Raw genomic sequence first — 25,833 nt, 5'->3', positions numbered from 1 at the left:
ACTCTTCGGTACGCTGACTTGACATTGATTGTTTGAAGGGTATCATCAGCGTATGTAGTAACTGACACTCAGACGCACCGACACACTGAAAAAAGCACACCCATGCAGATAGATTGGTAATGTCTAGATGTACAAATTCAATCTGAAGATTTGCAAAAAAAAAAAAAAAAAAAAGTACAGACAGTCCATCTTAAAGATCTGATTTGTGAAACAAATCTGATTAACCTGCCATTAGAACAAAACCTAACCGATGAAACCCTTCAGAAGAGACGGCAAAGACGGATGCGGCTTTTTACAAATCTAGCCTTTCTGTTGGCATTTCAGTACGTTCACACTGTGTGAGCTGCTCATTTCCGTTGCTGTCAGCCATAATCAACCGATACTCAAGCCTATAACTATAGCTTGAGAGACAATTCAATGATGAGTATGTTTATGGCCTAGCTGCTCATCTCCTGCAGCAGCAGCAGTGTTGTCGTCTATCTGACTTCCAGCACAAAATAAACTTTGATTGTTATGGAAGACGCTCACTATAGATGGCTTGTTTGCACTGATAAAATGTTACCGTCCTGTTTTCATAAAGAGGCAATCCGAGGTATTTTCATCATTTAGATATTTTGCCAACTCGAGTCAAAATACCTATGAGCTTATTGAAGAGATTTTCAAGACCGGTATTCCAGAGGGAAAAGGGGATTTGGGGATTAGGGCAGTCAATGCTGACCAGTTGTTTGATCGATAACAGCTCCTCTCTCTAATAACAAGCAGCTGTTATGTAAACTAGAGGGCTGTAGTGAGGTAACACACAGATCTCAATGACTGTGGCTGCCTCTTTCAGTCAAGGCTTCCTCTCAACCAAATAAAGAAAAGTAATTATCCTTATTACTTGTATTGTTGTTGTTACCACTGCTGCTGACGTTAGAATTACAACTATTACAATAAGAAAGGCTGCCAAGCTCCCATTCAACACAAGATGATGTCAACATTTTCATTCTTTCAGAGCTTGACTTCTCTTATTCTTTTCTTTCTCTGGTAATGAACACAATATTCAGTTTTTCTCTGTCCTTGTGCAGCTGTTTTACTCAGTAGTTATTGTTCGCTTTGCCCATTTGACTCTTATACAGTCTGACTGCTTCATTCTTAATTCATTCTAATTAGGCAGATAATTAGCATAGAGACATGTGGAAAGTATATTTGTGTATTTGATTTTGAGGTCAGTGTGTTGCAATTTTTAGCCTTGAGGATTTGAAACGTGCACCATGGAAACAGTTTTAATCACAGTGCTTTATTAACAACATTTATCTGAGACAAAGGGGTTCACTTCTGGTTGTGAGATAAACGCAACTTTAGAAATTACGCTTCATTATTTATATTGGCAGTGAACCCCGAATAAAGGAGACAGGGAGGGGTGTTGAGGGAAACGGCTTAAACAAAACCTTCTTTACAAGTTGGTTTAAAATAAGCTGCTGGTCAAAAGGTGAATCATTAAAAGTGAAATACTAACAACAACCAGTACCGGAGTAGCAGACACACACTCCGACTGTTGCTAATTAGTTTCTTTTACTCAGTAGCCTATGACAAAACATTTTAGATCAACATAAACACAAATTAATGTAGATTCATTATCTCACGATGCAGCATTTGCCATATTTGCCCACAGTCATCACAATAGTTTCGCTGTTCAGTTTCTTTTTGATCAAGCAACAGGAGTTCGGGGTGAGAGTAAATGAGGGCTTTGGGCTGCAGGTGTCATTCAAGCACATCTTTTGATATTTGTAATTGCCCTTTTTAAACAGAGATCACACAATACTGCGTAAAGAAGACTCATCATTACACCAGGATTGCTTTAATAACTGAACCAAACAACACCAGGATAACGTCGTAAGATGCCAAAGCCTTATGCCTATTATTGAAGAAGTGTTTTTTTTCTGCGCCATCCTGCATTTCTTAAATTTGGCTACCACAAACAGCTGGATCCAGTACCAGTCAGACCACCAGACCACTGACATACCTGCAAAGTAGAGGTCGCAGTATGTGCTTCACATGCCAAAAACGGTGCCAGCAAGAAGGATGCTGTGGGAATATGTTTGTGACAATGTGTAAAGTCCTGCAATGTGTCTCAAAGACCAAGAGCTGCTTACTGATGTAGCATTCATGACATGTAAGCAAGGTCACGAGAAACTAAGATTAGGCGAGGAATATATTGGGTAGATTGGTGATTGGCTGAGTCCATCGCCGGTTGGTTTACTTGGGCAATTTTTGGGGTCAAGTATGTCATTTTATTTTGCTAATTAAATGGTCAACACAGTGAAAGTCACTGCTCAGTGACACGCTCTCATTCAGAGGAAGTGGTGCAACACAACAGTGTCAGCGACCCGCCCCGCCAGCTCTCCCACTTCAATAAATCACTGGTGGTCGTCACACAATGCATGCTGGTTAGATTTGTGTTTGAACTGATCCTGAGTTGCTTCCTCATGCACATGTGGCCATGATAACCTTGTGAGGTTAACGTGGCCGCAGTTTTTACAGCCAGGTGTTGCAGCTGCTCTCCACCGACTGCATATCCCTGGCTATCACCTGAACAATGACATAACAGGCTCCAACTGGCTCTTAACTTTGACAACGAACATGTTGTATAAAATCCAAATTTTCTATGTGATTATAATATTTAACACTAGATATATTAGGTTTACAAAGTGCTTTACAAGGCAGGCAAAAGAACAGAGGATCATGTAACAGAAGGGGGATCTCTATTCTATCAACGCACTTTATTTCTTCAGCTATGAACGTGTTCTGTAAACTATATGTAGCCTACAGGTAGTCCACTAGAAACTGCCTGACCTGACTGCAGCGTTTTGTCACCGCCTCCCGCTGAGGCTAGGTCTACTTTCCAGGCAAGGCGCAGTTCATCTCAAACAAGCCTATTAATTCAGCTTTGTTACTACCTCCACAGCCAGCTTAAAGGCAGAGCAACAATGCCTCTCAGCTCCATCTTTGTAAGCTTTATACAGAGCGGCGAGGCGGAGTAAACCTGCAGCATTCCCACCTTGAACAGGCTGAATAAAAGGGGCTAATGTCTCGCTGATTTACAGGTAGGAGAAAGGTTTGTTTAAGCCAACTGCTGGCATTGTAGAAGCATAAAACCACCCGCCTCTTAGAGATCCATGTTTGCAAAATACATGATTAAAACAGCAGCAGCAAGATCACAGAAAGGCTATTGTTGTTTCTATGTAGGAATGTATGCAGCATCAGAATCCTCCTGTGTGTAGGTGCGTGTGCAGGCGTACTGGCATGTTTAAAGACACAATTTTTAATCCTGTAAATCAAAACAGAATTTTGGCACCTGCTTTTGCCCAAACATTGATGGACAGCTGATGGACGCTAAGTAACCAGGCAACAACTGAATCCAAGTTACTGTTATATGATGCCATTAAAGATCTGTTTACATCAGTAACTGTAAACACAGCAATAAAAGATGGAAATGATCATATTGATCAGGGCTCTCCATTGACTTGCCCTGCTGTGACCCACATGCAGGTCTTGGTTTGCAGGACTTCAAGTAAACAGAACTAATGCACAAAGCGTGTCTGCGATCCTGGAGCTCTCATTGTTCTTGCTGCTCCAACAGAATACAATGTTTTCACTCCTTTGGGGATTTGATTTGCTCCATATAAACCATTCAGCGAGGCTGGGTACAATGTGTGCACAAAACATGATTATCTTTTCCTGCTAGTCAAACAGACACTGTAGTCCAACATTGTCTCTAATCTGTGCAGGACCACCTCTGATTTGTTCTGCACCAGATGATGGGTATGACGGCACAGTTCAGTGCTCCCCTCACAGCTTCACTCTTGTTTAATTTCAAGCTCTGCACACACACACACACACACACACACACACACACACACACACACACACACACACAGTGGTAATACATCAAATTATTCATGGGGCTCCTAATTCCCCGCTGGTTTGTTTTATCATTAAAGTCTATCAAAGTTTGTTTTCGTCAGCTCTGCCACCAGATATGGCGTCTGTCCCATAAGTCTTGAAGCTGTGATTCCTTCCTCATCAAATCTTCATTCCCCGGTTTACCAGCCTTCACCCAGTGAGACACACATGACGTCAATGGCTGTCTCTCAAGGAAAAGACAATCGGGTTTGTGTGAGGCCTGAATTAACGACTGCAAGGCAGAATGAACTGATTAAGATGTCAAAACATGACACTTGCTTACAAATTAAAAACCAGGTAATAATGTTGTCAGAAGTATTGATACTTCAATACTGTGCCAATAGCACGTTTAAAACAATACAATATCTGTTAATTATAATACCGAAGGTACCAAAGCTATAAACTAACACGATCTGAGTGCTCATTCAATACCTCAGTTACTTTTAATCTTTATTGTCCTCAGTGAAATTTGTCTTCCAGCAAAGCCAGACAGTGTTCATTGATTTTTTTTCTGTACCAGCACTGTGAGCAGGTTGTTAATAAAATAAAATAAAAATATTTTTATACCACCTATTTTGTGTGTTTCCCAGCTAACATTCTCAGAACTTACAGGTGTCTGTTTGGGAACCCTAACAACGTTTTAAGAACATTATGCAAATGCTTTTGTGTAACATAACATACCCAAAACATTCTAGTAACCACATGAAATAATGATTTTTGGGGGAAATTTTAATAACATTCCCCTGAGGTTCCCTTTAGCTAACCCTCCCACAGAATGTCGAGTAAATCTGCAGAATGTTTTAGACTGTAACCTTTACGATAACTTTACAGTAGAAAAACTTGCTGTTGTATCATTAGAACATTAAAGATTCAACAAACCTTCCCAGAACATTCGGAAAACTCCTCTTTTAACATCCAGGGAATGCTAAAGGGTGACAAGCCCAAGCCCAAGCCTCATTGAAAAGCAAGTAAACTTCTGGTCTAAGCCAAATTGCAACTCTGAGGGAAGGTTTAGGAGAAACATTCAAGTTATTTTGCTAGAACATTCAACCAACATTCCCAGAACTTTCTCTAAGGACCAGTAGGACCAGTAACATTTAAGTAACCTTTCTGGAATACTGAGCACTGAACACTGCACGGTGGTTTTAGTCTTTTAAAAACTTGCCATTTTAACATCAAGGGAACTTCATGCAGGGATGTTAAATCAATGTTCCTAGAGCCAAAAAAAGAAATGCCACCATAATGATTTTTAGTATCGGATCAAAGTGTAAAATTCTGGTGCTGTGACAACTCTACCAGGTAAAATCAAAAACCTGAAATCTGGGTCACATTTGCAATATTTGGCCTATAAGCAGCTCAAACCACATCCTTCAGTATAATGGCAAAATGCAGGGAGACAAATATATGTGCATCATCCTGGAAAAATTCAGCCTTTTTCTTGCCCTGAAATAAACCACAGGATCTCAAAATGATTCTCAGGCAACTTTGAAAACAAAATTCATTCCTTGAAGTGTCTAAATGATTGATGGCTGAATTCCCAAACAGAATCACACACACACACACACGCGCGCGCGCGCGCGCAGGCAAACACACACCTGCCATCCCATCACTAACCCCTCTGGCAGCACCAGCTTTTCACCCCTGACCTTGAACAACAGAATTATCATTAACATGTAACTGGAGCTCAAAAAGTCCGGCAGGCATTGTACTGTAACTTGCTAGAAGGTGGTGTAGGGAAAGTGGAGCACAGAACAACCAAAGGGCATTGCACCGAGCCCGGGCTGTCTGCAGAAGGCGCTAGTAAAGGGAAGGAGGATGTGGAGAAGAATAGAGGTGGAGGAGGGATATGAGTCAGAGAAAAATAGCAACAGCTGAGAAGAAGAGAGGAGGAGGAGGAAGAGCAGAGCCTGAATGGGAAAGTGAATGGGAATAAAAGAGACATTGAGTGATAACGGTATCAGCAGATAAATATACTGGAGAATAGGAACATTGTGGTAATGACAAAAACAGACTGAGACAAAAACAGATTCAGAGGTCTCCCTTTGCCCTCAGACAGACGCTGAGCGTGGGTGGCTGGCTCTCTGCAGTTATCTGAGCCATGCGGCAAATAAATTCATAACATGCCACCGAGACTCCCACACCAACCCCGGTGGGCATTCCCTGCAGTGCAAAACAGTGGGCACCTTACTATGCAGCAAGGCCTGAAGCTCAACAATGCCTGATATTGTCAGCAATATGGTCGAGACTAGAATCAGCTATGTTACATGCAAGATCTATTTGGAGAACTCCTACCTGTGGCTGACTAAGCACTCTGCGTTAACACTACGCTGGGGGAGATTTGTGATGATTCAGCATCAAGCTGTTGTGTGCCTGACTGCCATAGTATGGAAGCGCAGGAATAGAGGTACAGCTGGTCTCAGGTGAAATGCACCTTGTTTACAACGCTAATACTAACACTGACACAGGAGAGGAGCAACAAAAACAGCCTGATGAGTACATCATATTAAAATGATCTTAAAGAAATACTCTCGCGGGGCAGCGGGTAACAAATTACTACTTCGTGAGCAGGTTTCAGTTGAAAAGACGAATACGGTTAACAGTAAAAAGATGCTTAGAATTGGTTTAAAAGTGAAAGTTTTGCACCGACTATTTGAAGACGATGATTAAACATTCACAGTCAGGTCATATTTCACCAGGATTTGCAAAAGAGATCTTTTTTTCATCCTCAGCAATGTGTAAATGAAAGCCTGTTGAAATTTCTCAGTTGAAAGCCAGAAATAAACATTTGGCACAGGTACTGTTGAGTCCAGGTCATCTGGATGCACATCCTGTATCTTAAAGGTATAATCTGCAACATTTTCCTAAACAAAATCACATACGGATATGTTCTCCTTTCATGCTCCGTCAGAAGTGAGAAAGCATTTCATTAGAGCCAAAATTAGTAACACCCTGAGTGCAGAATAAGTCATCAGCAATTTTTTATCATTTCCCCTGCGCTATACATCAACCAATACACCAGTATCTGGGCTGGCAATGACAAAAAAGTCAAAAAAGAGTTTGACTTTTTTGTCATTGCCAGCCCAGATACTGTTGTATTGGTTGATGTATAGCACAAGACATATGTCAGTGGTTCTAAGCCTTTTTTCCTAGGAGCTCCCCCTGCAGATAGTTAGTTTTGTACACAGACTTTTGCATAAATTGTGATTTTGACAACCTCAGAGTCGACAAAGTCTTGGGGGAACTTATCAGAGTTACCTCCCACTGAATATTTAATCCTCTCCAGTTTTAGAAAGGACGTGGCATCATTGAGCCACTGACTGCTAACTTTAGTGGACTTCCATTGGAGAAGTAAGGAAGTGAAAGTTAGAATATCTAAGAATTTGGATCAGTTGGGGTCTTCTGGATACCCAAGAATGGCAAAATGGGGAGAGAAATCAACACTCAAAAGTAATTTGACATATTATTGAGGTAGTTCAGCCAGAAGCAAAATAACAATGAAGAAGATGAGAACATAGGTTGGAGGGAGAAGCACATTTTTCACAGCTGTCGGTGATATTGGGATAAATTTCTGAATCCAGAACTTTGAACTGTGGGAGTATAAAATGAGAACAAGTTGAGCTTGTGTGAATTTTGTAAAGAGCAGTGTCCCACCGGATATCCTCCAGGTTTAACCCCAGTTCACGCTCCCAGGCAGCCTCGACTTTGGTAGCTGGGGAGCTGTCATAGGACAGAAGTTTGTTATAAACCTTCAAGATGAGGAGGAGGGAGAAGTTGCCAATAAAGCTAGCAAATCACAAACAGGCCAATAAAAAACATACAGACAGAGGGAAAAAAAAAACTGCAGGCACAGTTTGGAGAAATGAGCATCACCACTGATCAGAGGAGAGCAGTTTGGAGCAGTTTAGTCTGAAGATTTGGAGAAACTTTGTTTGATTGACTGTCTGCTATTGATAATGCTTTAAATATCAATGGTTAAAAAGTAACAAAGATGCTTTCAGCTCTCTCAACTAACTGGAAAAGGAAACTATAAAATCTTAAACCTGGGGTGGACCACAACATTACATTTGAAAAAAACACCCCAAAATCCAGGTTTGGCAACGCGTTCTCATCTTCATATTGTCATGAGTTACATGTATTATAATGTTGTTTGCCTGTATGAGTTAAACAAGCTTTAAAAAAGTAACCAATGTTCTGAATTGTTTTTGCAAAGAAAACAATGTGCTTTTATTTATTTGTCTTTTTCCCACACTTCTAGCTTTACTTGTAGTTTAGAAATATTACACAAGTGTAACAGTACTTCTGCTCGAGTACAGATTTTCAGTACTCTTTTGACCACATTTCGACCACGACAAAAACATTTTAAGGAATACGCTTATCAGCTTTTCTTGGGTTAGATGAGAAGATCGATACCGCTCTCACACCTGTACTGTGAAAAAGACACTAGCTTACAGCTGAGCAAAAAAAGACTGGGGGAAGCTTAACTGTTTCACGTTTTCAAATTTGTTAATTGCACATGTGCGGTCCAAAAGAATGGACACAAACAGAGCAATGAAGAAGGAATGCTAGACAGTGAATAACACAACCATAACAAAATTAACTAAACCATTTCTAACACACAGTCTCCACTGAGTGAACGGTAAATTCACAGAAACCTCCCACACTTTCATGCTATATTTTCATACACAGTGGTTACAGATGGCTGAACGGCCTCAGCAATATGCTTGCAGTTATAAATGCCTCTTTTATATGTATATTCGTAATCATTCAGCAGTGATTATGACAGACACAGTGCAATACCGTGTTGTGGTCCACTTGTTTTGGGGCTATTATCCCAATCCTGAATAAGGCATTAAACCACAACTTGATAAAGCAGAAAGCACACAGCAATAGGAACAGCATGTCAACAGTTTTTGCCAATGGCATCAAAGCAGTGTTTTGTAGTCAATAACACATGCTATGCAGCTGGTGAGTGTGTGTAGACTGGCTCACAGTGGAGTGATTCTGCTTACTTTACATACAGCGTGCCAAAAAAGTGATCAAACCCCTAACCTTCTGTTATCAGGGCTGCGTCCAATTAGCTGAGCTACACTGTGTCACACTGATAAATTCCCTCTGCCACCGCCATCTGTAAACATTTAGAGACTGAATTTTGTGAGCTATTTACTCCTTATCTTAATTTGTTAAATTCTCTGGGTGTTTTCGGAAATGGGAGCAAACAGGTGCTTTCAAAGAGCCGTCAAAGTTTGGAAAACTGCTTTCTTTTAGCCATGCCAGGTGCTAAGTGTCAGTCCACCACTTTGGTCCAGACAGAAACAACTCAACAACGACTGGATGAATTGACTTCTTCTACAGATATTCATGGTCCCCAGGGGATGAATCCAACAGACTGTGGTGATCCCCAGAGCCAAAATTTCTTTTCTCAGTCAGAATTATCCAAATAGGATTACGTTTCAAAATTGGGTATTTCAAAACTAGAAAATGTGATCCTGATCCTGCAAACTGGTGTGCAGATTTGGTAATCCCATCCCACCCAGAATCCAGGTCTAATGTTGTTTTCAGATATTTCAAAATGGCACAGAGGTGAAGAATACGATAGTTTTGATGCTGAAAAATAAGGGCAATTCTTATCCCACTGAAGGGGTGGATTCAGCATAGATTATGGTGAATGAAGAGACATGTAGGGCACAATGTCGACATCCTTTTAATCCAGTGTTTGCAAATTAAAGCAATACAGATCCTGCCAAAAAAAACAAGTCCATTATAAATTAATCGATTAACCAATAAGCCTATAGTTTCAAGCTCTTTCTCATTTCCTCCCACAAAAATGCAATGTACGACATAATTCTCTCCTGCATCATTCATTTCATTATCAGTGAAAAAACACAAAGTTCCTCACTGTAATGGTCCTGACCCTCCACTGTCAGCACTGCAACCAGATGGACCAGCTGGATGCACTGAGAGATGATCCAGTCAGTAGTGATCCATTACTTTACTGAGGGTCTTTTGAGCAATAAAAAAATAGCATGCTAATAAAATGGCATTTTACTTTACACAGTGATAGTTAGACCACATAGATGATTATAACCAGCACCAGCAAATTCTGTACTGTGCATTAATGTAGATGAGTGAATATGAATATTATTTAAACTTATTAGCATTTCCCAATATTTTCACATCTGTGTTAATAAAATATTACTTTGACTCTGTAATCCTGATCTTAGTGTATCTGGATCAGAATGATCATGTCTGAAAATTCTTTGAAAAACCAATACAAAACCTACAAGATCAATTTTTATCTGGGAAACCAAAAAGGGGTTTACAAAATCTGATCATTCTGATTTTGAAATACTGTTCTCTGGGGCTGGTGTTAAATATAAGAACTAGGTATTTTAAAACCAAGAGATGTGATCTTGATCTTACAAAATTGGGATAAAGATTCAGTGATCCAATCCCAAACAGAATCCAGATCAACTGTTGTTTAAGGGTATGTGAAGACTCTCAGGAGGAGATTAGGATTTTGATGCTAAAAGTCAGGATAAGCCTGATCCCTCTGGAAGGGTGGATTCAGCATAGATGAAGGTGGATGTAGAGACATGTAGGGCACATGGAAACTATTTAATCATTCTTTTGTTCTATATCTGCATGTTAAAGTAAAACAGATCACGCCAAAATGATATCCATCATAAATTAAACAATTAACCAATATTTTCAATTAGAACACTACAGATAGGATGGGAAGGTGCAAAAGATACCAGCGACACATCGTCATTATTAGCCTGTCATCTTGCTGCTGCTGTCTTTTTAAATACGTCTCTCTCACAGGCTGAAGTTATTCATGCTGCTGTTATGCACACCATTCTATCTCCCCATCACCGCCCACTATTTGCAGATTTATCAGCTTCATCATTTCATCAGCCTCGTCAATCTATCAGTTCAGCAGAGTCATGAGCTGCTGCCACCACCACCACCAGTGTCTGGACTCCATGTGGAAATTTATCTTGCTATTGCTCAGGGCGGACACCCCTCGATTACAAAATCTCCCTGCAGAGTCCAATTGCTAAAGACTTTCTACGACTAATTATCACATATCATCTGCATAACAAACAATTATCTTCATGCACTTGATTGAACTGACTCTGGTGATCCCCTGACTTTTCCTTCAGTGACCTGCAGGACAAAGTTTCACTTATTCAGTGAAAAATCTCAAGATCTACTGGACAGATTGGGACAAAAGGTGATGAATCCTCCCTCAGAATAAATCACTTTAATCTTCCCGACTTTTCATCTTGCGGCAACATCAGGAATATCACTAGTTTTGCAGGTGTCTGACCTATCAGCCTGAGCTGTACCAGTTAGCAAATGTTGGTATGCTAACATGCTAAACTAATCATAGTTAGCACAGTAAAAATTATACCTGCTCAAAGGTCCATTGTGTGATTTACGGGGGTTTATAGTGAAGGATATGTCTGAATCGGAATATCATATTTTATAAGTTTTCATTAGCGTCTTATCAGCTGAAAATAAGAATCGTTGCGTTTTTCTGACCTCAAAAATGAGACACTTCTACCTACAGACGGATAAGTTGAACAACCTGTAAGCCTCTCATGTAGATTCTTAATTACTGGTTTGTAAATCCGTTTTGTTAATGAATTGATTTATTTCCCTTGAAAAGTTCAGAGAGTTTTATGTCAAAAGCTACAAATGAATTCTCTTTTCAAATTTATGTTATTCTCAGGGGAAAAGTCTTGGCTTATCATAATCACTAACATTAATTAGCTGACTAAAACACTCAAATTAAAATCAGTCTGAAGTGTGGGTTATTTCTGATTAGTTGTTTGACGTCACCTTTTGTCATCAGGTGGGCTACACACAAATAAAATTATAATGTAACATGGCACTTCATAATCAAGCACTCTGTCTGACAAAGGGAAACACATTTAAAGGTCCAGTGTGAGTGATTTACAGGGCTGTAAATCAGAATGTGGCAGAAATGGAATATAATATTCACAAGTATGTTTTCATTATCATACAATCACCTGAAAATAATGACCTTTGTATTTATATCTACAGGGTGTGCAAGTTCCCTTTCACAGAAACCACAATGTTGCACCGCCATGTTTCTTGCGAGCTTCACAACCACCGTAGGTTCTCTGACATGCTCAGGACAGCAGGGTGATTCGAGATCTTTGCAATCTGCAAGCTGCTCAATTACAGTAAAAATCATATCCTGCTAACACAAAGCTGTTGCAGGAATATAGCTGCTTTATGCAACATGTGACATCGTAGCCATTATTTTAAATGACGATGGTGTGTTGTATGCTCTGGAGATGTTGTGACTTTTTAGCAACATCGCAGTGAAGTCATTATATAAAGTACAGGAAACGTCATGCAAATGATGTTGTACAGAAATTGCAAAAATACCTATTAACTACTGATAATGTTGTAACTGTAATTTTGCAGTAACATTGTTACATCATAAATGGCACGTCACAATCACAACGTTGCAGGGGAATCCTGTGTTTGCAGGATAATCATGATTAGAGATCAAGATTATTTAACACATTGACTCGTTGATTTTAAAAACATCATGTATTTACTGATATTTTTTTTTTTAAACTTGCCTATTTAACAGTCGGTTTCCTTGAACTTTGTGGTCACTTGGGCCTGTTGACGCCACGTCCATCATCCTCCACAGAAAGCTGTGGCCAGCACGTCTGCAGTTGTCCTTCAACTTCATGTGATAATCTATAGTCTGTCCCTCGTCCTGACTGAGCGCCTCTGTCCCCAACCTCCCCCTCCACCTGTGTGATGCACCTACTCGGCTTGATGGACTTAACGTGTCTGTTGTGCCTGTGGAGCATGGAGGGCTCCTAGCGTAAGCGAGGCTGTGGCTCGGGAGGTAGAGCGAGCTGTACACTAATCGAAAGATTGGCAACTGGATCCCTCCTCCAGTCCATACGTCCAAGTGTCCTTGGGCGAGACACTGAACTGAAGTGAATGTGTGTGTGATTGTGCAATCGAATGGGTGAACATGAAGTATATTTACCATTCACCTGCAGTATGTTGGATTTAGTAGCATGTAGGAAAACCTACTGTGGCTGCAAAACTTGCATAACGGCTGTAACTGGAGCAGTGTTTTGTTCTGAGCTGCTGTAGAAACATGTCAATGCAACACGGTGGAGGACCCGCGCCCTCTGTTGATATAAACGGCTCATTCTAAGGTAACGAAAACACAACAATTCTTATTTTCAGGTGATTATACACTAATGGAAACTTACTTTTGAATTAATGTTCCATTTCTGCCACATTCAGTCAATAAATCATAGTAAATCTTAGACACTGGACCTTTAACCGAAACATGATTAATCACCCAGCCCTACAGATCTCTAGAGTTGTTAGCATGACTGTAGATTCTTAGCCTTGAAAGGATATGAGTAATAAAGCACAAATGGGGAAGTTTCATTTGATTCCAGTCAAGGTACAGTATTCTATAAGGTATAATGTATGAGAGTTTAAAGGATAGAGTGAAGCAGCCGTGACTTTTATTGGAAGAGAGCCTCAACCACCTGTCAATCAGTGCTAGACAGGCCATTATAAATCCAGTCGTCTGCACTTGTCCAGCCGCTGGCATTAAACGCAGTCAGACGTTTCCTCTGGACAGCGCTCACCCTCAAGGTTAGACAGCTTTTCACTCAAGCGCTTTCTCTTTCATTCATTCTTATATTGTTCTTTCTCTCTGCCCCTCCCATCTCGCCGCATTCCCATCTCTCCTCTGTGATGATTTAATACCCGCTGTCTGTTCTCTCTCCTCTCCTCTCCATCCCTCCATCGACTCCGTTCCTCCCTTCCTCTCTCAGCCTGATGAAGTCAGAGTGCAGCTCGGGTATAAACAGCCACTGCAGGCCATCCATAGTGATCTCATTACACAGGACTGCAGGGGAAACTGTCTTAACCAATTTCACAACTATCCTTCCTTAACCGCCCCCCTCCCGCTTCCTAGATACATCAGGGTCAAGTAAGCAATTAAGGGGCCAATTGTCTAAACAGGACGCCAGTTGAATTGAAGAAACTGAAACGATGCGGCGAGCCAGGACAGTTTCCAATTAACCATCAAAGAACAACATGAACGCCCTCTAATTGTTTTGCACTGGAAAACCTCTCAAGTGTAACATGTGCAATGGCAGTATTAACCCATGTGATATCAATAATTAATCTGCTGACTGGAAGGAGTACTGAAATATGCATTATTGTGTGACAGCACATTATTAGACAACACTTTTTTTAATTGCCAGAAAAAACGACCATGAATGGCAACACAAAGAATTGTCAGAGGAAAATGGAAAGCAAACAAAGAAAGGAGGAGACAGTATATATAGACGTTAGACATCATTAGGCTCTACTCCCCTGTGTCTCTGGCTGGACATAAAGTCATGCATATTAGCATTATATTTCCCTACAGATACAACCACAAAAGAGAGTAATTAAAAGTCCTGTTCTCACCTATTATTCAGTTAGAAAAAGTGCTTTTTTTCCTGTCAATTAAGGGGATGGTTTGAATTATTTGAAGTGAGGTTTATTAGCTATTTATTAGCTACAGTAGATGGTCGGTTCGCCCCCAGGAGAAGCAGAGACAGCTAAGCAATGAGCCGCTGTGGACAGGGTCAGCAGCAAGAGGCATTTCAGCAACTTAAAGGTCCACCTAAAAAAATCAATATCAGTTTAACTGTAAGATTTGGAAAATTCACCCAAAATTCTCTCTACTTCACTTTGCCAGGAAACTGCCATCACACAAGCCAAATATAACTCTCTGCAAACCAACCAAACTAATTTTTCCTCACAGAATGTGGGAGTTGCCAGTGTACTGGTGCCTCGATCTGTTAGTTTGTTTGCGCTATTGTGCGACTTCTGTGTTTTAAAGGGATAGTTCAGATTGTCTAAAGTCATGCAATAACTAAAATTCCAAATTTTGCATATTGAGTTTAATTGGATGATTTACAAATCATTACATACATCTCACTTACGGCTAGCTGCTTCTCCAGGTCAATCGGCTCTCTAAAATCACTCCTCTGCTTCTTCAAACTTGGTGCTTTCCTGAAATACATCCTGAAGCAGCTGTTATACAGTTTCAGGTCCTGAACAGAGCAGAGGAACTCGTCAAGTTCTCCTCCAGGTATGTCATTTGTTTCTTCTTTTTATTAAGTAAACGGAGCCCCAGGTCATGTTCAATTCATGTTGATTACATATTTTTTTTCTGCATTGCAATTTATTTTTAGAAGCTTAACGCACTGATATGAACAGTCAGGCTAGTTAAAATTATGTAATTGCAATTTTGCAATTTAGTGCCATTTATTTGTGCTGCTGTTGGCGTGTAAAGGCTTTAAAGTGGTGAAAATATTTTCACAATAGTGTGCACTTATTGATCTTTTTTTAGGTGGACCATTTGTAAGTTGCAAAAATGCCTCTTGTTGCGGACACCATCCCAAACAGGACATTGCCTAGCTTCTGCGCTGGTACTCCTCTCTGCTTCTCCAAACTGTGGGACGTGCTGACCGCCATCTACTGCAGCTAATACACTGAGCATCTCATACAAGTACCTAATAAAACCCCACTTCAAATTATTCAAGCTATTTGCTGAACAGTCTGAATAAAATAATAACTTCAATGAAGCCAAAAGCCATCAGACTCACCTGAAAAGGCTTTCACTTGTTACATGATACGTCTCTATAGCAACTGGATGTGTGTGCAAAAAATAGCTAATTTACAGCAACTGGGTAATACAGAGGGATTTGTTTCCAAATGTGGTCACTGCGACACAGAAACTTATTTTGCCTTTTGGTTTTGTGCTCTAATCCATCCCTCCACAGAAGCGCTCGCAGTTGTGGCTTAAGAAATGTTTAATAAACCGCTCAGTAAACTCAGTAAATCTCAGTAAACAAAAATGTGACAGAGATGGCTACATGCCAGCTAACAAACAAACAGCGTAAAGCTGAAACTGATCAGATGTTTCCTTTGAAAAGAGATCTGTATTCTTACAAAGCCATGAAAGAAATGAGCCTTTTTTTTATTCCTTTTGAAAACCAAATTGTAGATAGAAATGCAATCTGCAGTTTACAGCTATTGTTGCTGCAGAACAAATGATCCTCACTTAAGTTTCCAATTGTAGCCATTTCTTTCTCTCAGATATAAAAAGCATCTCGGCTCTGAAAGCGTCCATCCTCTCAGACTGTTACAGTAAGCACCACTGTGAATGTCCTCTTACCGGATGTTGTGGGACTTGCGTTTGATCTCGTTCCAGCAGAGGTTCATGTCTCCCGTTTGGTGCGAGCCGCCTCCTCTCAGTCTCCTGCACTCGTTCCCCTCCTCCTGGCCCTCACCGTCCACTGTGGACTGGCACGGCACACAGTGGCATCCCGGCCACGAGGGCCGCCCCGCAGCTACAGACACACAAAACACACACACACACACACACACACACACACACACACACACAGGTGAGTATTACAGTCAACTAATTTGGTTTTTAAAGGTTGATTTTCACAATTTAAAGGTTGAGTTTGCTGATTAAGAATATTTTGTGCTGATATATAAGCCAGTGTGGATAGGATTATAAGATTTCTGGATTTAGTGACCCCAGGTGTTTTATCTAACAAGCCGTTGTGGAAGACAGCAATACATGCCACTATCAGACTTCATCCCATAGACCCTAATCCATGGACATTTAAGCCGTGTTAAGACCGAGATTAGCGCAGCAGCATGGGGTGCAATGCAGAAAGCTCCATCAAAAGAGGTGAAGCTGGTTCAACTTTTGCCAAAACACAATCATCCGTTGCGGCACTGCATTGTAAAGGCGGGTGGCTCAATGCTCAAAGTATCACGAGTGATTAAAAGTCTTGATTTGATGATCAATATTAGCATCAAAAGGGTCGATACCAATAAAAGAGATCCATCACGTGTTAGATGTTATCCTGGGCACGTGAACATCCTTCACAGAGCTGCAATATTTGCATCTCTGCTGCTGGAATCATTCACATAATGAGCATTTCTTTATTTACCATTAAAAACCATCTTGTGTTCAAACATGCATGTAATTATGTAATTAACAGAGAACAGTGCTTTTTGGTAAATTATTTGGTGGTAATAAATTCAGAGGTAGAATATTGGTAAATTCTGACATATATCACTCATTGAAATGGTATATTAATACTTTTAACAAAAACAGTATTTGTGATACTGGCCTTGGGATTACTTATTACTAATATACTACAACTGTATTAAATACATCAAATACATGCAAGCTCACATTCCTGATAGATTACTTTGTAACATGATTGGAGTATTACTACTGTTTACTTCACAATCAAGACAAAATATGAAATGTTTGCCAGTGACAACTTTCCTGAGCAGTAAAATCCTACGTATTACTGTCTGATAACCCTGCAAACTCATGGATCTGTTTCTCAGACTTGTCGTCTCACAGGTGCCTGTAGCAACACTCCCCCACCAACACAGCACCTCTCATTGTTTTGACGCAGAGCTGGTTTCAGTCTGAACACCCACTTAGACTGAATGGGCTTCAAGCAATATCGTCTCGTGTTTTTTCTGGCTTGAAATAATGGCTTTCACACTTTTTTTTTCACATTTGAGCACATTTAGCCAAACCGCTCCATAAATGACAAAAGATTCAGTGTTTTCCAGAAGTCAGTTTTCAACAAGTGAAAAAATTCAGTGGAAAATTCAGTCTCCATGACATTATATTCCCCAGTTTTGTGGGGTTAGCAGCTCTTAGTTAGTTTAACACTTTAGGGAATGTGCTCATTCACTTGTACTGACACTGTTAGCTTCACACAAAGACTGGAAACAGCAATGAGCAAATCCACCCAACAGCACAGCAATTAACACATTATATCCTGTTTATTTAAATCCAACGATCCAGTCATACCCCTGGATTCATTTTTCCTAATCGTCACACATGAACGTCACCAAGCAGCCAGCTAGCCTGGAAGATGGGAAGCTTACATTTAATGGCTGGAAATATTTCCATTGTTTTGATTTTATCAAAGGAAAGATGACAAGAACATTGTTGCCAAATGCCTTAGCTGTGCTTAGGTGCTCATGGGAAGTCTGAATTTTAAGATAAAAGGACGCAGATATCAATATTGTGAGATGTAATGAGGAAGTAATAAGAATAGTGTAACAAATTAAAAAAAAGGTGAAGGGTGATGAGTAATAAATTACATTTTCTGAGTCAATGTTGTGTTCACAACTTATACCTGCTGCCCTTAGTGGCCAGAGAACCTGTTACTTTCAGGTTTAAAGGTGCAGTGATCCTCAAAAATATCTTTAAAAATCTCTGCACACCCAAATATGTGACTGGTGCATCAGAGGAAGGTGCAATTTAAACCCAAGTAAAGCAACTTCGGGTCGGTTAGACCAAAATGTTGATATTTAATAAACATGCCAGCAGAAAGTGCAAGAATTTCTCTCATTGTCTTTAGGTTTAAAGGTCCAGGAAGCAGTTCTGGAAAAAGATAGTTGATTGTTTAATCTCATTCCCAGGCTTGATTTTCTAAAGCCTGAAAACAGCCAAGAGGAGGAGGAGAAGCCTAGTTTTTCTCTTAGACAACTTGAATTGCATTATACTTAAAGGTTATCACAGAACTGTTTTCCAATAATGGAAAAATCTACCTACCCCAGCTTCATCAGAGGGGAAATACATGAATCCTTAACATGAATGATACCAAACAAGAAAATGTAGAGACTGCTTAGGGTAGAATATACCTGCTGTTTTCTGATATTTAATAGGTCAAAATCTGCTGAACAATAAAGGAGCAAACATACACCTCTACAGATCTGCCTCTGGGTAACAGATGCACCTAAAGTACGATGCTCAAGTACACATTGTGGCAACATTCAGAAATGTGAAGTACCACATGCAGAGTCAAACTGGATAACTTTGTCCCGTGAGTCGGACAGACAGCCTGAATCATGAGACAGCAGCAGTTTTATCCCATTATTCCAATCCATTAAACTGAGGGAAACAAACGCAGACAAAAAGCCTCTTTTCCTCACTGACTTTAGAGTGAGAGGCCATGTGAGGCTAGATGTGAGGAGGTGCAATCCCCCTGATGGAGCCCGAGGGGTGGGGGAATATCAAAGAGGCAGCTCGTGCACACAAACACACACGCACGCACATACACACATGCACGCACACACAACACAATAAGCAGCATTCAGGGCAGAAGAAGCTCTTCCAGGTTCACAGGTCAGAATAAATCCTGTGTCTGGTCACCGGGCTGTCAGAGGCTTCCTGTCTTTTCTGTTCATTTCACAACCTTTACCTCAGCAGCAGCTGGGCCTCTCAGCTAACGCCTTCAGCCTTATAACACACACACACACCAGGAGCTTCCCTTGTGTTTGGTCAGACGGCTCTTATCGCATCATTTTTTTGAACAGGTCAATCTGATTCTTCCCTCTTGGAGGTCTGAACCTCTGTCCTTTACAGCGGCAGTCAGTTGTCCGTCTACAGCAACACACACACACGCGTGCACACACACACGCACACACATACAAGGAGCATTATCAAAACACAAGCTCAACCATTTAATGCTTTTTTGCTTTGCATGGTTTAGGATGTGCTATTTAGTAGAAGAATTAGTTGTCTAGGACATCTCTAGGACTCCCACCAGCTCCCACTGGATTTCTGACTAGTTACTGCCCACTCCTGCAATGTGTGCGTTCCAGACCGCCCACTCCCACGATGTTTGTGTTGGTTCCCGTCCACAGAATCCCATTGAGATTTTTGTTAGGTGTTAATTTAAAAAATATATATATCAATCATGCATAATCAAATCAAGCAAATCACTAAGAGTTCAATAAAAATGGAAATGTAAGTGTGAGTAAGCCACATTTTATATTCAGTATTCCTATTTTCAATGCAATTATTAACTGCCGAAAACTGTCAAGTGCCGTAAGACCTCACAGAAGAAGAAATCAACAAACACAATGACGTTCACTGTGAGTGGGAAGCCAGTTTCGGTACTGAGTGACTGAATGATTGAAACGTAGCAGTAATACAGCTGAAAACACAGAGACAGAAGTGGAAAAGAAAACATAAACAGAGCCAACAAAATAACATCATTATCAGGAAGAAAATGATTTTAATGAGCTTTACCTCTGCGTGCCGGTCGGGGGGTACTTGACTGAAAAAATATTTCAGAGGGGGTGCATTACTGAAAAAAGTTCTGCTCTAATACATACCTGTCAGTAATAATGTAGTGAAATTAAACTCTCCTCTGTATTTTAACACATTGATTTCATTTCTGTAGATTATTTGCCTAAATGATTGCCCTGTTGAGTCATTATGAGCCACTATATTTTGTATGTGAATCCACGATAACGCCATTGAACGTAGCTCAGGTTCGGTCCAGGTAACAGTCCTGTAACAGGCCTTGCTTAATGTCCGATCTGTTCACATCACGTTTATTCTTCTGAGGTCTGAGAGACTCTCATGATCCCAATCACAAGGCAGTCCTCTAATCGCTACCATTTGGTGGAGATGCATGTACATGACATTTTGAAGAAATTTCCCTTCACGCGAATGGGATAGGCTAGAGAACGTTTTGGCTGAACATTATGACGTAAAGAAAATATGTAAACCACAAAATTCTAATCAGTTCATCGTTGAGTCCAAGTGGACATTTGTGTCAAGGCTGAGGAAACTGCCTCAAGGTTTTCTTGAGTTCAGAGGGACAAATCAGAGGCATAAAAACAGTGCGGTCAGTGGTAAAAATACCGTATTTTCCGGACTATAAGTCACACTTTTTTTCATAGTTTGGCTGGCCCTGCGACTTATACTCAGGTGCAACTGGTATAAATTAAAATATATAATTTCACATGTTCTTAAATGTTATTTCACACTGACCAACATGACCAAGGAGTAAACATTACCTACAGCAGCGAGAGGGCACTCTAGGCTTGTGACAACTACCGGTATCTGCTACTCCTGTACCACCGAAAATTAATTTAAACATTAACTTAAAGACAACTGAGAAAGACTTAACACAAATGCCCCCAAAAGAAAATCATATTCTGCAGATTACAAGCTGCAAGTAGTGAAATATGCAGCCGAAAACGGTAAACGAGCAGCAGAAAGAAAGTTTGGACTGAGCGAGAAACTTGTGAGGGACTGGCGAAAAGCAGAGGTTACTCTTATTGCAATGAAGAAAACAAAGAAAGCTAATCGCGGGCTAAAAGCAAGATGGCCACAGCTGGAGTTCACAGATGGGTGCTTGAACAACGTGCTGCTGGGAGAGGCTTGTCAACGGTGCAGGTACGTCTCCACGCCCTGGTAGTTGCCAAGGCAACGAATATGAATGACTTTGCGGGAGGACCTTCTTGGTGTTACCACTTCATGCAATGCAACCGCTTCTCTATCAGAGCACGGACAACGGTTAAAATAAATTTCCCAAAAAAATGCGACTTACAGTCCAGTGCGACTTATATGTGTTTTTTTCTTCTTCATGATGCATTTTTTGACTGGTGCGACTTATACTCCGGAGCGACTTATAGTCTTAGACTTATACAGACAGGAAGCAAAGGGTTAACGCGTCTACCTCACTACCTCCTTTTGAGTACATCTCTCTGGAGCTCAGGTGGTTTGTCTAAAACAAATTGAGCCTGAAGTGAACCAGCAAGATAGAACTTTTGTTGCAGTGTCAACATTTGAGTGAACGAGTCCCCGGTGAGAGAGACAGACTCGGTATCTTTGTCCCTGTTCATTATCTTTATCCTCCGTATTCATTCTTCTCTCTCCAGCTTGTTCAACAGACCACCTCACCTCAGATTGGCCGGATGGGTGTTTTTTTTTTTTTTTTCTTTTTCCTCTTTCACATGAATCATCACCATCTCGTTCCCACTCCTGTCTCCCGTTATCTCTTCTCCTCCTTCCCTCCCTTCTCTTCCTCAGACAGCTCCTGTTAGTGTAGGTGAGTGTTGTATGAATCAGCAATACCCTGCACATCCCTCCCACTCTCTGCTGCTCTCTCACTGTCTTTTTCCCTTCGCTGGTAATCAGGGGTCACGTGTGGCTCTGCATACTGTTGCTGCTTCGAGCACCTCACTTGAGCTCAAATTCCTCTAAAAATAATAAACGCCTTTCTGTCCTGCGAACAGACTCGATTCGCTTCACTGCTGCGTTTGTGAATAAAACATGGGAGCGAATGCAAACGAGGCAGGGGAGGCTCCCCGTGACACGATGAAGTTTAAGAGCACGGTGGCGGCGTGATTGTTTGTTTGCTTTGGAAAGCTGCCTCTTCAAGATGTGAAATGGAGTTGAACAATGACAACCATCAACCACGCCACTGCTAACACCAAGGGAATACCCCGAGGGTGAGAGATAGCTCTGAGAGAGGTTTGTTTCTGGAGCGAGGAGGGAGCTGAGTGACAGACAGCCCTGTCGGCGACCTCAAATCTCTCTTCTTCCTCTTCAACTTTTTTTTTTTCTCAGAAAGCTACTCGCAAGTGCTACACATAAAGCTGCTAACTCATGCATCACTGCACCTGAAGTGACAGATTTATAAACTTACGTATTTTTTAAAAATCAGTTCTCGTTTTAGCTGCAAGACACATTGAAGGCGGAGATGGTAAGTAACTAAGAGGCATTTCTTTGTTTTTTTTTGTTAATATACAATACTTATTCCCTACTTCCTACAAATATCTGTATTTTCCACTCATTACATTTTCAAAACATTTTGTTACTTTTGTTTAAATGGATTTGATAGAGATAATTATTTTTATTTGGCATCATTGCCCGCCTTCCCAATATCAAGACTGATTTCAAACTAAGTGATTGGGACAATAACGCATAGAAAAGACGATTTCTCAACATGGCCATCAGTGCATATCACGCACAAGAGACGAAAAAAGACAAAAACGACATAAAAGACAAATCAGACAAAAGCTTTGCAGTACATCTAGAGTACATTTCAGAGCTTCAAGTACTTTTTCACTTTTACTTGAGTAAATACGTTGAATCAGTACTTCTACTTCTACAAGTCTTTTAAAAATCTGTTATATATTTACTGTAATAAATCATAAAATGACCATGATATGTCATCAGAGATTTAGGAAACATGTAAAGTTAAAATACTTGCCTCTCTGACAACGCTAGAGCCGCAGTGTCCTTTGAAATTTTTATTCCACTGCATTACCTGTCTTATTGGTTGCCCATTTAATATTAATTGAAATTCAAATTAATGCTCAAGATGTTTGTAACGGTTAAGTTGAGAAACTTGTTAATGGAGTCTAAATTCAGTGACTGTCTGTCTCACTGCCTGCTAGAGTGTGTATTTTCAGAGCAGTGGGTTTTTGTTTTCAGGATAGCAGGCTCATCTTTACACTGACAGTTAGAAACAGACGATCAACTTAGAGTGTGGGACTCGTTGCTTGTTATTGCAGAGTCACAATGTCACCCTCCTGCTTGGTATTTCACCTAGATGGGCGTGGTTTTGAAGGACGTAGCAGTGCACACACAGCGAGCTCCTGAACTGTTTCATCCTGCTCTCAGTACACGGCAAAGTGAACTGAGTGACAAAGTATAGGGTAGTTTTATTTCTATTTAAAAGCCGTCACAATCGGGAGATAATGTCTCCAAAAATCATGTCATACAAATGTCTCTGTTATCTCCCTCTTGCTGGCACACATCTGCATCATGCAGGCACGTATCAGCACACGTGGAAGACGTTAGGTGGGTCTGTCTCCTGCTTTAAGCTTGAAACATGAGTCAAGCTTTAAACATGCATTATTTACAGCCTTGATCGGATGTGGCGTTTGCTCAGTCAAGCGCACGTACTGCGTGTTTACCAAAGGCGCTGAAAAACCAGCAGAGATTTTACTGACATGCCACAAAGTGACACAGACAATATTCATCTCGTACTATGGCTACAGCTCTCACCTTCATGCACTCACTCATGACTGCTTCCTACAGAAATCATGCACTTTTAAAATTGTCCAATTATGTGAACAGTGCAGACAGATAATCTGCCTCTTGTTCCCTTTTTATTTAATTTAATTTTTTTTTTTTTTTTTTTTTGACCACTTGAGCCGAGGCAGCCTGGAAGAACATTTTCAAGACAACATGTGAATTTCAAATCAAAGGAGTTGAAGGTGATAAAAGATAGCACACACAAAGCTTTACTGGATTTCAGAGCGAAAAGAGAAAAGGCAGTTCAACTGTGCAGATAGAGCCTCAGAGGATCAAAGCCACTGTGCCGCTACACCATGTCTACACGTTGATATTAATCTGAGGGAATCAAGACTGGAGCCAAGATATCCCTGAGAAGCAGGAAGATAGCTAGGATTTACTCTCATTACTGGAGCTCTGCGGATAAATGCTGTTCTTTCACAATGTGCGGTGCCAGTGCCTACCTTAACGGTACAAACTTGCTGCGCCGTTTGGATTCCGGTCTCACGTTGTCGGAGCTGTCAGTAAGGGTAACTGAGCGTTGACATTATTTACCTTGTCTGGTGATCGGCCTGGCCGAGAGTGCAGAGACAGATAAAAGAAAGAGGGAGAGAGATGGAGGTACTGTAGGGGTGGAAGGAGGGGAAGACAAGACGCAGGCATGGGGAGAGATGGGTGACCTAATAAGCAGAGACTTCTCTCTTGGTCAAAGACTTCTCTGTCTTTGTTGCATTCCTGCTCACACCTACACGATCCCCCCACTCCGCAAGACCAACGGGAGGAAAAGGCCATCTGCCTGATGTCCTTCGACCCACACACATGCACGCTGACCAGGGCACGAAAAAAAAAACCCCTGCACTAATGGTTCTAGAGGCAGTGTTGGGGAAAATATAAATTTTTACATTGCTGCAGCAGAGGCTGGCATTCCTACATCATCCTCCCACAGAACACACAATTAATAATGAGGAGCACAGGGGTCAAAGCCACAGCACAGTGACAGTACAAGAAGGAAATATGTAGCATCTAAAAAAATAACTGCAACTCAGGAAAGGTTAACAGATTGTGAAGGTGAACATAGAGAACAGGCTAATTGGATTTTCTCAGTGTTATTCTAAAGTTCTACAGCTTACTGTACTTTACATTGTTGGTATTTTTAGCTGTGACAGCAGCAAAACACAAAAGGCCATATCTAGGAGCCATTGTTTGGTTTGTCCATTCTGGGCTCCTGTAGAAACGTGGTGGTGTAGGCACCAAATGTACTCAGCCTGCCAGATCTGCTCAGGGTCCCACATTTACAGGTAACAGACATATTATAATTGGCTGTGCGTCAAAAAAGAGCTATGGTTGTGGCCACGTTAAAAACAAGAAGATATATTTTCACAGTTATTTTCTTCCTATATTTTCTTGTCATTTAAAATAATTAGGCTGAAGCTTACATGTGAGAGGAAGCTATTAATCAACATAATATCTGATCGAGGGTTCTCTGTGGTCTTTCTTTGTCAGCTAATGTTATCCAGTGTTAACCAGCAGGGGTGCAACAGATCACGAAAACCAAAGTTCAAAGTGTATGATGGTTTTGAGTCACGGATCAGGTCACTATTCAGATCAACAAAAAAGAAAAAAAAAGTTGGAATTAAGGATAAATTAATTTGATCTGTATGGACAATGGACCAATAAAGATTAACAAGCTAATCTAACTGATAAAAATATTGTCCTTGGGCGCCCCTATAGCTCAGTTGGTAGGGCGTGCGCACCATGTATTGAGGCTGTTAGTCCTCTGCAGCGGCCGCTGGTTCGAATCCCGCCTGCGGCTCATTTGCTGCATGTCATCCCCTGTCTCTTCACCCCCCTTTCCTGTCATACCTTCAGCTGTCACTGTCAATAAAGGCAAAAATGCCAGAAAAATAACCTTAAAAAAATATATATAT

The 25,833-nt window shown here is 40.8% G+C and overlaps 1 protein-coding gene across 1 annotated transcript in view; it reads right to left on the bottom strand.

Moving 5' to 3' along the window:
• The window catches only part of drp2 (dystrophin related protein 2), a 197,874-nt gene that overhangs the window by 119,455 nt on the left and 52,586 nt on the right, over nt 1–25,833 (bottom strand). Inside the window, exon 2 of the mRNA XM_084718858.1 lies at nt 16,205–16,379. Within this exon, the coding sequence (XP_084574984.1) occupies nt 16,205–16,251 (47 nt within the window). The 5' untranslated portion in view covers nt 16,252–16,379. The remainder of the gene's footprint in view (nt 1–16,204; nt 16,380–25,833) is intronic.

This window comes from Lutjanus erythropterus, chromosome 5 (assembly GCF_056507025.1).
Source record: "Lutjanus erythropterus isolate fLutEry1 chromosome 5, fLutEry1.hap2, whole genome shotgun sequence".
NCBI lineage: Eukaryota > Metazoa > Chordata > Actinopteri > Lutjaniformes > Lutjanidae > Lutjanus > Lutjanus erythropterus.
This window is presented reverse-complemented; position numbering and strand designations above follow the sequence as displayed.